General features: G+C 37.5%; 2 protein-coding genes across 3 annotated transcripts; both read left to right on the top strand.

Moving 5' to 3' along the window:
- Positions 1–602: 602 nt before the first annotated feature.
- Positions 603–6,075, top strand: il17rc (interleukin 17 receptor C). 2 transcript variants are annotated; one of them, XM_030729518.1, is made up of 15 exons: positions 603–728; positions 1,009–1,352; positions 1,650–1,872; positions 2,540–2,643; positions 2,740–2,851; positions 2,941–2,982; positions 3,120–3,235; positions 3,717–3,773; positions 3,873–3,933; positions 4,029–4,258; positions 4,446–4,499; positions 4,596–4,647; positions 4,733–4,828; positions 5,010–5,048; positions 5,151–6,075. In XM_030729518.1, the coding sequence occupies exons 2-15, from the start codon at positions 1,245–1,247 to the stop codon at positions 5,729–5,731; spliced, it is 1,875 nt and encodes a 624-aa protein (XP_030585378.1). In that variant the 5' UTR covers positions 603–728; positions 1,009–1,244; the 3' UTR covers positions 5,732–6,075. The 2 variants fall into 2 exon arrangements, with proteins under 2 accessions (XP_030585378.1, XP_030585379.1); XM_030729519.1 differs by having other exon boundaries at positions 2,540–2,637.
- Positions 6,076–6,231: 156 nt separating this feature from the next.
- On the top strand, positions 6,232–9,759 carry creld1a (CRELD disulfide isomerase 1a). The gene is made up of 6 exons (XM_030729520.1): positions 6,232–6,570; positions 7,696–7,867; positions 7,962–8,045; positions 8,268–8,363; positions 9,275–9,415; positions 9,538–9,759. Exons 2-6 carry the CDS (start codon positions 7,696–7,698, stop codon positions 9,756–9,758), a joined length of 714 nt encoding a protein of 237 aa, XP_030585380.1. The 5' UTR covers positions 6,232–6,570; the 3' UTR covers position 9,759.
- Positions 9,760–11,356: the final 1,597 nt, after the last annotated feature.

Raw genomic sequence — 11,356 nt, forward strand, 5'->3', positions numbered from 1 at the left:
CAGTTATGGTGAAAACGCTGATTAAATAATAATGTCCACCCCCGATGACAATAGCTGTTTTGTTGAGGTTTTTTTTTCCTTTTTTCTTCCCAAGAGACAGACATGGCTTTGAGTTTAGTTAAACATTATGTGGTCAAACCAGTTGAGCTGCTGTGCGAGGTGTGTGTCATTGTGTTGCTTCTTGAATAATTGTCACTCAACGAACTGCATTATCAGTGTGGGTCAAAGGCATGCAAGCGGGTGTTAAATTTGTGTGCTTCGGCATGGGTTACTTGAAACTGAAAAAAAAAAGGAACTCTTTAGAAAAAGACAGAGAACATATTACAAAGTGCCACTTAAAAAAAATATATATACTTAATAGAGAAGTTAATATACTTCTCTGTGTATTGTTACTTTAATCTTATAAAGGTGGAGCCTTGTTTTGATAAAAGAAACTGGACTTTGTACTTTGTGGTTTCTGTTGGTTACAGTGTAATGAAGAATTCAGGGCAGGAAGTTTGAGGAGTATACGCTTTTGCCCAGACTCAGTTGCAGACAGGAACAGAGAAAGAGAGGGGGCAGGGAGAGAGAGGGAGGGACATGTCTTGATTCACTACAGTGACGTGTGATGTGGTGCAATTTTCACATGATTCAAGCACTTGTGGGATACTTTGGTAAGGCGTGGAGCTGAATGCCCAGTGGAGTCGCACACTTTGGAGCCAATTACCTGAAACTGATTTTTAAAGAAAGTAAGTCTATATTTCTACAAGTTTACTTATCTTGATGCAGTTTAAAATTATTAGACTCTTGTCTTATTTGCCAAGATAACAGTGTGCTTGTTTAATGTTTGAATTAAGAAAGTTTTAAGTTTCATGAAAGTATCATCGAGTTCCCAGTGAATACTGCAATAGATTTGTTAACTCAACAAAGCTAGTCTTATGCCAGTTAAGCTGTTGGATCTAGTATATTAATTCAATTATCTGGTTAAGCAAAAATAATTAATTTTTTTTTTAATCTCTTCTTCACAAGGTCATTAAACAACTGCTAAACCCAGATAACATCCACAGCTGTGGGCTTACAGTTTGTCTCCCCACCTCACTGCCTTCCTTGTCAACATAGAGTTTCGGTGTGTGTAACTTCAGATCTCCAACCCAAGTGATGATGAGGAAGAAGTCAAATGACTTGCTAAACAAGGTTTTCATGCTGCTGTCAGCGAAATATGCATAGAAATATGCTGTAGGACTGCTGCAGATTCCTGAAGCAGAATGTTCGTTCTTGGGTGGCCACTCTTGTGTGTTTTATTGACTCTACACATGTCAGCTTGTCGCTTGGAGATTTTAGAACATGACAGCCATGACGTCGTTTGCTCACAGGTAATATATTTTACACCACTTGAATACACTGACGCATCCTGTATATAAAATACAGTTTTTCTTAATAGGTTACACTAACAGCCTTTCAGTACTAACGTTGCCCTGACATTTTCATTTCCCCTTTCACTGATTAAGTGTTCTGTTGTCAAACATTTAATTAAAATCAGACAATGGGTTTATCATTGAAGTGTTTAATGTTTGTATAATATAGTCATGAGAACAGCAAATATTGCTGCCCAGGCTCATTCACTAACAGGCTAAATGTTTTTTCCTCTCTCAAATTTTTCCTCCTTCAAGGGTCTCTATGAATGCACCATGGAAGATGAGAATCCCCTTGATCCCCAAAACTCTGTGGAGGTTCAGACACTAAAACCAGATTTTAAGCTCTGCTGTAAGAACAAAACAGCGTGTACATTATGCCTAGTGATAGACATGGAGTTCTACATCGATCCAGATGAAGAGGCTCAAGGTTCCTCTGGGTCACAAGAAGAATACAGTGAGGAACAGGTTAATTTAAAAGGTATTTGAACTCCACTAGTCAGTTCAAACATTAGTCTTATATTACTATGCAATGACACTGTAACACACTTTTTTTTGTGTGATACGTGAAAATCATCTTGTTAAAACTTTTGTCTTGGTTGAAGGCGAACCATCACAGTGAACAATAACTCTTGTTTGCTCTTAAGTCAGAGTTACTCACTGCGATGTGCAAGTAGAGAGTGTTTTGGAAGCTGTCCAAGTTTTGACAGTGAGCTGTTGAAGAGCATGTTGTGGGATGTTGAGAATCATTACTGGAACAATGAATGAGCAAACGTGTGAAATGAACAGCTGCATCCTATGTTTTGGTAACAAAACAACAATGCAGCTCACAGTGAAAATAAGTTATATCTGGTTTTAGTTCCATAAATCAATTTGAAGAAGATTAGGATTGTTACAACTCGGTCATGGTTAAAGTGGTACGAATAAAAACCACTGGCTTTAAAGAAGGTAAAAAAAAAAAAAAAAAAAAAATCAGTCCAAAGCAGCAACAAGCTTTGAAGAAATGGTTAGTAATGCAAAATAATTCAAGTGTCCTTACAGAAAAAATGTGGAAAACTAGTCGCTTATTGTTGAAGTGAGGCTTCAACAATAAGATTATATCTGAAATTCTCATCTCCACCTTTATTGTGTTTTCTGTGTTGCAACAGGATCATTGACAGTGTGTCATCACACAGGCACTTTAATTCCTTCATGCAAGAAGGTGGAGTTTACAGTTAATCACGCAGCTCTTATTCAGCAACACCAGGTAAAGGTATTGTAAACCCCATGTACTTTGCACTGCTGTGATGGTATACTCACTTCCAGCAAACTTGTCTCATTAACTCTGATATCTATGTGACTTCCACAGGTCTCAGTGGTGATTGCTGATCCAGGTGGCTTTCCCTTTGACAGCCGCCTGATTGTTTATATCCCCCAAAAAAATCTAACTCAAAATGTTGTTGCTCCTTCTTTTAATGAAGGTGTGTGGGTTTTTTACTGATATTTTAACTGTAAGGCTACAGGTTATTACACATTTGGCAACAGTGACACATTTCCTGTTTGTTCTCAGTGTGCTCCCAGGAACTGCAGAAAATTGTACAACAGTGTCAAGGTAAAATACACAAACAATGTCCCCATGCATTCAAAAACAAACAAACAAACAAAAAGCATCCATAACATCCATACTGACTCTCCTTTTTCCATTTAATGTTTTTGATTACGTAATAAAATTAATTTTCCTCTTTTCAGCGCCCAAAATCAGAATTGCAGTAACCCCAGAGAAGAATCAAGTGGAGCTGAAGTTTGAAGGCAGTAATAAGACCCTCTTGATGTGTGTCCATTATGAGGAGAAAGGAAGGTGTCGGGTTAGTGCCATCAGTGCCTCAATTTGATTTTTATCATTTGCGTTGTGTTAAAGTGGGAAAGGTTTTCAGTTTTTTTTAAGTAAAAGAAGCCAAGCCACCATTCCAAGTAATATACCAGTATTCAAAATTTCACTTAAGTACATTATTAGAAAGCATCAGAGGAAGAATAGTTTTTCAGAATGTTACATATAAACATATAAGTATAAAAGTGTGCTCTTTGATAGCTGGTGCAAGTGAAGCTAATTTTAATATTTTTAGTTTGTGTGAAGAGGGCATGTAGTTTAAGGAATAATTCAAGGATTCTGGGTGGAATGCTTTTTGGTTAAATAACTGTACAGGTTAATAATCCTCCTCAAAAGCTCATCAATTAGTACATTGCAAAACTGATGATCATAAACTACCTGATAAACATAATTAGGGAATGCGCTACTTTCCAGTCTTCACTGTTCTCACTGAAGCCATCTTGAATGTTACTTTGCAGAGCTGGGACAGGATGACCATACCACTGTACTCTGTGACACCCTGCATGTGTATTCAGGTACCATCAACTCTTTTACTTCTGGCTAACATGTCAACAGTCTTGTTTCCCATACAGATGTGTGTGACCGTCATATTTACATGTTTATATGTCCTATAGATGTGGGAGAAGGATAACCAAATGTCTCTACGTTCTCAACAATGCCCCTTCAACAAAATCGGTGAGGGAATTCGAGCAATCTGTATTTTTCAGTTGTCATAATTTCCTCTTTGAAATGTACAGTAGATGTCATAACTAACTGTGTGTCTTCTCTAGATATTCGGCATGTATCAGAAAAGAACGTATGGGAAAATATAACCGTGTCTGGGCCCCGTGAGCAAGAGACCTTCGATCATGGAGCAATGTTGTTGTCCTGGAACGTGTCTGCCCCCTGCAGGCTGCATGGTGAAGTGTGGCTGCTTTACGAAGACGGCCTCAGCGGGAGTACCTTAAGACAACCGCTGGCATATGGCGCTGCATGGAAACAAAACAACAAGGGACTCTGGGTAAGAAGTGAAATAGTTGATGATGGCATTTACTGCCATGCACTCCTCTTTTTCAACCCCTTTCTGCTATGATGTAGCTGTTTTGTATCAGCTTGTTTCAGCTTTTAATTCAAAATTATGTACATTTATGTCTAGCTGGACAGCCAATTTTATAAACTAATGGGATTTGCAACTGTTTCATTTTTAGGTGAAAACATTTGTCTTTGAAAACATACGCCCCAAGCCCTTACCATGTTTGATGGTAAAGTATTCCCACCTGTCCTCCTGTCAAACATATAATTATTCATACCTAATTCCTGAATAAAAGTAACTAATTTATATTTATTTATTTGTGCAGATGAGAGTAAATGGGATGGAACATGACCTAGGTCCATTCTGTTTTGACACAGGTAATAATCCTGGCAGCTATAAATTATAAAAGAGTATCTATAGCCTTTTATTTAATAAAAGGGGGTTTTCTTTTACTACTTGTAGCAGGCAGATGGCGCTGGAGTCTCCTAGCTGTTGTTGGTATGCTGCTGGCTTGCATGAGTGTGCTCATGTTTGGTGTCTTTCATAAATCTGTCAAGAGTAAGTTTGACTCTTTTCTTTTTCTGTTAATTACAGTCTGTAATTCAAAATTACATCAACAAAGAAGGCTGTGGAAGTTATTCATTAGGCAGAGAATCGGTTATTTGTGAAGAGATAAATATGCATGTGTTAGTGTTAAGCCCAGATGTATATTTAACTGTATTTTTACTTACTTTTATAGACTGGGTGTGGAGCTGGCAACATGGCGGCATAGTAAAGAGTGAGTTGTTTTTGTTTTGTTTTGTTTTTTTACTACTAAAACACACTCACTCATATACAGTTCCAATAATACAACTCTGACATTGTTTGTTTTTCCCTAAAGTTGGTAGGAGGCGTCATGTTGTCCTGCTGAGCCCCCCAGATGTTGATGATGGCATTTCTGAGTTAGTATATCAGCTTGGGTCCTTCCTCAGCAACAATGGCTTCAGCGTCTCCATCGACCAGCGGAGCAGGAAGGAGCAGTGCACTTGGGGGCCTCTGCCATGGCTGCATTCACAGCTGCTGGAGTTAAACAGGCTGGGCGGCCGAGTTTTACTGGTTTTGACACGTAAAGCCTTGGAGAGAACAGAAGAATGGATGCACTGCAACAAAGATATTCTCAAAGGAGGAATGGGGAAGGAAGAAAAGGATGTGCCAAAGCTATGGCCACCTTACTCTGATTTGTTCACAGCCTCCTTGTTCCTCATTCAAGCTGATAAGCTGCTACGAAGGGCTGGTGAACGTTTCCTTCTGATAACATTTGATTCCCACTCAACACAGACTCAAACCAGCAACAGGAGTTTACCGGAGCTTCTTCAGGGGCTGCCTCTGTTTAGGCTTCCCTCTCAGACTCAGTCTCTCCTCGCTGAGATAAATATCAAAGAGACAGAGAGAGGATCACGTGGAATGACATGGGCAAGGTAGAAGGACAAAAAAAAAAAGTACCAGACCAGCAAGAAGGCATCATCGTGTAAATCATTTAAATCGCCCGCATGTGCTTTAATAACTAGTATTACTTCTGTGTGCACATAAAGAGCATGATCATCTGAGTTGGATGAAGATACTACAGTAATGAAGAATAAGACTCATGACGCTGTAATAAAGAATACAAATACAGTCAACAAATTTCACTAAGAGACCAAAATCAATAATCCTTTGTTCTAACTTCAAGCATGTTTATTTTTGAGTAAGAGGTTAATTTCTTGCAGAAGCATCTGCTGCAGCAGGGCAGTGTGTATATGAAACTGGCATTAAAAACTAAGTGACCATGTTGAGAGTGGCTCATGTGTTTAAGCTTAGACAACAGTAGGGGTCGATTCACTGTTGATTTTGGTCTTTTTGCGGGATTTGTTGAAAGTGAGAAGTATTATAGTCTTATTGTCTAAGCTACAAAATGTTTATCTTAAACTGCTACAGTCTAAATATAGCGCTCTAAAGCTGTCCACTCCTGTCTATAAATACTATTCCCTCGGTTGTTTTTCTACATGGAGGTTGTCGCGTTTTGATTGGCCGTTTGGAAGACGGTGGCTCTTATTGGTCCAATCTAGTGTCAGTTTTAGGACATTTTGAAGTACTTGTTTAGAAGTCTTACTACATTCCGGTTGAGCGGTGCTTAAGAAATAATGCGTGTGCCGCCCGCGCGGGAGGTTTAGGTTCCGTTCTGTAATCAAACACAAAACAGCCCGGTAATGTGTCAAGTGCCACTGTCTTAGTTTCACTCCTTTTAAAATTTACGATTAATTTCACCCTCCAGCAGCACGAAGGTAAAGAATACTCTTCGTTTATGACTAGATTTTATTGTAAGTGTCAGTTTAATGCTGGTTGCGTTGCATGTTTGTGTCAGATTTTCTTTGAACTAATTTTTCAGTCTGAAACTTGAGCACCAAGGCTACGTTATATTTAGCAACACGGTGAACGTCTGTCGGAGAATTCATATTTATTTCTCATTTGTTTTCCTAATGTACTAAAAGTAAACTAACTAATATTAGCAATGTTTTTTATATATATGTATATATATATATATATATATATTTTTTTTTTAAATACTCTTTTAAATGTAAAAGTTTCTGAGTTTTATTCGTGGAAGTATAATTATCAACAAACTTTAATATTCTTATTTTATTCTTTATTCTTTTTTTGTGTGTGTTTTGTGGAAAATGCCAATTAGGATGCATTAAGCAGCATTTTAGTGTGTTGTAGTAGCCCAACCAAAACTGGATTTTTTTAATTTTAGACTTCTATGAAGTAAAACAAACTTTATTAACTTTCTAGCAAATAATTTATACATAAAACCTAATATTGTCTGCTCAACTGTGATGTGTACTCTGCTTCAGCTACAGATAATACTTTGTACATTGTAAACAATGTAGCCACTGTGATAAGCAAACTGACTTCTAAAGTACTCCAAGCACCTTTTTTATGCATTTATTTTAATAAAAATAAGTTTTTAGACCAATACATATTGGACAACATACATAAACTGATGATACATAACTGCTGACAACAGTTTATTCAGAACTCTGTTAGCTGGGCAAGGTTCTTCCTTGTGCTAAATTTTATTTCTAAGAAAGCTATGTTTATATGCAGAGTTAAATATATAAAAACAGTGTAAAACTGCTTTGTGTTACCTGTGAAATATTGTGAAGCTGTATTTGAAAAACCTCAATAATAAACTGTTTTCTTGATCTGATCTTCAGGAATGGTAGGCTGTTTGCTAAACTATAATTTTGGATTGCCCCAAGTGCAAAGCTTTTTTTTTTTTTTAATCCTTCATGTACTTATTTTGCCAGCAGTTTGCATCTAGTTCTAAATGATCACAATTTGCAAGCACCATTTAGTAAAGACATGGTATTTTGGAGGAAATAGAAATAGTTTCATCTTCTGGACAGATGGGACTGAAGTGGATTCACAGAAACCTGCTGCAGGCTGCTTGGCTGTGGAGTCTGCTGGCTGGTCAGGTGAACAGCTGTCCAGATAGCTGCAGTTTGTGTTCAGGGCCAGAAAATAACCAGTGTGAGGAATGCAGAGCTGGTTGGTCACTCCATAATAAGATCTGTGTAGGTACTGTATACAGAGCTTTAATTCCAGAAGTCATTGCTTATATGTTTGATATTAAAGAATAAATGTATTTATGTTTTTATATGTTGTGTTTCAGACATTGATGAGTGTGGCACTGAGCTGGGTAACTGTCCTCCAAATAGTTACTGCTTTAATACAGAAGGATCCTTTGAGTGCAGAGGTCAGTGCCTTAGAGTTGATGTTAAAGACACTATATGTTGGATAATCATGCATTAAAAAAAAAAAAAAATTTTAAAAAGATGAACAAAAAATCACCTGACCCTAATGTCTATTTGTTACGAATTTGTGATTCGTGGCATTTATCAGTCATCTATTATTTGCAACAGCTTAAGAATATGGTGCAGTCTGTGGATTAACACCTCCACATACCCACCCTTTTCAGGTTGTGACCTGGCCTGTGTGGGCTGCATGGGTAGCGGACCAGCACGCTGCAGGAAATGTGCTTCTGGGTACAGACTGACAGGGTCCAAGTGTTTGGGTAACTACAAGAGAATAGTTTGATTTATGGTCAGCAGTACCATAAAAGTTGGGACACTGTAAAATAGTGCTGTGCCTAATCATATTGTCCACATTAATATGAGTATAAATTTTTTCCATGATAAATGTGTCATATTGCAATATCGTTGCATTTGCATTCCCTAGTGTGCACAAAAATGAGAAAGAGACGAGCTCAGGCATGTCTAACAGCGAGAGCTGCATTCCAGCCGCCAATGACTATTTAGTAATTTAAAAGAGAGCTACTTCAACAACCTCCAGCAAAGCACAGTACTTGCAAAATATGCAAAGAAATTGTTTCCTCTAAAGGTGGAAACAGCAAATTAGTTTTACCACTTGAGACAAAAATCCCACTGAGTATAACCAGGCTATGAAGGAGGAGATAACAGCAACTGCTGACGTACAACCCGAAAGTAAACAAATTGCTCAAACAAGCATTGTTAGCTGTACTTGCTAGTTGCTCTCACTAGTTGTACGCCATATGACAAGAAGAGCAAAGGGTGGATGGAAATTACTGATGCAGCTACATGGTGGAAAATCAGTGCTTTAAGCAGCTGGTTAAAAAGCCAGAGCCAAGATCATTTTTTGTTTGTTTGTTTTGTTAAATATCATGATATAAATATAATTTTGAGGCTATATTTCCCACCCCTAGTGTTAAATCTTAACAAAAAAACAATGCAATGATTTGCAAATCACTTAGACTTTATATTTAATTCAAAATGTTGAAATTGACAAATGGTATTGTTTTATGTTTTATATATAATATTTATGTACTGGTTTTTTCTTCCATAATATGTTCATTTTAATCTGCATTTCACATATCTATTGTTTTTGAATAAGGAATTATGCAAATGTTTATTGAGATTTAGAACTGAATGTCTTTTCTTTGCTCAGATATAGATGAATGTAGTGACCGGGTGCTTGCCTGTCACGGTCTGGATGAGATTTGTAGCAACACAGAAGGCGCTTTCCGTTGTGACTGTGCTCAAGGATTCATCCGCAGGGACGGTGTTTGTGTGAAGAAGCAGCTGCCTAGTGAGTGCCATCTAATGTTAACCAGTCACACTTAAATACATGCACACAAATTTACTCTGGAAAAAAAAACCCAAAACTTATTATTATTCTCTTCTTCTTCTTCCATCCGTCTCCTCCTGTAGATGTTGAGGAAAAAGGTCTGTTTGAGGACATCCAGGATGATGAAGTGGAGGTACTGCAGCAGATGTTTTTTGGGGGGGTGCTTTGTGCTCTGGCAACACTTGCAGCAAAGGGAGATTTGGTCTACACATCTGTATTTATGGGAGCACTGGCAGCCATGGCGGGTTACTGGCTTTCTGACAGAGGAGACCGCATGTTAGACAGCTTCATAAAGGGACACTAAAGCTGCAGACTTTTACAAAGAGAACATTACAGCAAATGTACAGAGGAATGTGCCACTGTATAGCATGACGTGAATTTTTGCATTCATGTGTATTATGTGGAATAAGTTTTTTTTTTTTTTAATTCTTGTTTGTTAAAGTTGTTTATAACTATTGTAATGTTTGGGATAATGGCAGTACAGTAGTTTCATAATCCTGTATGTAATAGAGTTCGCTTCAGGAGAACTACATTTAGGGAAAGACTCGTGTCTTTCGGTGAATGTGAGGAAACAGCGATACATGTTTTTTGTAGGTTTTGTAGTCTTAAAAGCAGATTTTACCTGTTTAAAGCTCAGAATGGAAATATTAAGAACAGGAAACGTTATTTAAAAATGGCACCCCATTCATTCCTATGATGCTTGTTTAATGGAGAAAATCTTTTCTTATGTTAGTGTAGATGTGGTCATGTTTCTGCATTTTTAGGCCCACATAAAGGTCACATTAGCATCTTTCTACCTTTGACCCATTGGTTCGCTTGCAGTATACTTTGTGGCCAAAAAACATTTTCTCACAAACCATAATTACAAAAGAGACATGTTTAATTTCTAATCTATCATCTATAATTATTCTAATAATATAAACTGAAGCTGCATAGTCAGTTTGTAATGTTTCATCCATGGATATTTGCTACTTGAGCATAGAAAAAAATGACTGAAATATAAAGACTACTGGAGGTTGAATATCAGGCCAGTGACAAACCATAGAAGTTATATATAACAGAAGCAGATCTGAAAATAACATTAGGAGTGCCTGCTTTTTCTAATAGCCAACAGTTTTTGACTCCACTGCCTCCAAAAACAACTCAGATTGTATGAGAAAGTGACCCTACTTATTATACTTAAACACAGCATTATAAATTGGCATCCTAATATGTTTTAGGGTGGGCCTGTCTTGTGATTGACAGCTTGCTACTAATTGGACATAGACATTGTTCTTAGGTTTTCAGAAACACCCACCACTTGTTTCTCTCCAACTTTATCTTCTCAACCCAAATTCTTGCTCCAAGTAGGTGTGCAGTGCTGCTTGTCAAGGCCTGAAACATAAAACACCCACATTCATATAAATCCTTGCATTTTATAGTGCAAAACCTTTTTTAATATTATGTTTACGGTAGGATTGGAGTCACTGCAAGGCTGATGTATACCAGTACCTGCTGTACGGGTGTGTTGTAAAATGAGGGTGCTTTGTAGTCTGCAAGACTACAGATCCTTCTCAAACTCATGGCTTTAAAATTGTTTTCCATGACTCACTGAGTGATGATATGGTGGCGTCCACTTTATTTATACAGAGTGTGGAAAAGGAAATACATTTGTGCAGCGGGGTGCACAGTTGGGTTTTTTTTTTTTTCTTTCTTTTCTCTGGCTAATGTACCAAACTGAGAAATTTAGAGCTTTTAGTTGAAATGTATTTGTTGATCATTTTCAGTGTATTATTTATTAGACTTCAATTGCACATTGTAATTTTAAATGGTACATGTGATTTCTGCTTGAAGTGAAACCTATTAAATGTTTAAAAGTATTGGCATAGGCACCAAGGGGGAGAAAAAACAGGCTTTCAGGAT

The sequence above is a fragment of the Archocentrus centrarchus genome, chromosome 5, assembly GCF_007364275.1.
Source record: "Archocentrus centrarchus isolate MPI-CPG fArcCen1 chromosome 5, fArcCen1, whole genome shotgun sequence".
Lineage (NCBI taxonomy): Eukaryota > Metazoa > Chordata > Actinopteri > Cichliformes > Cichlidae > Archocentrus > Archocentrus centrarchus.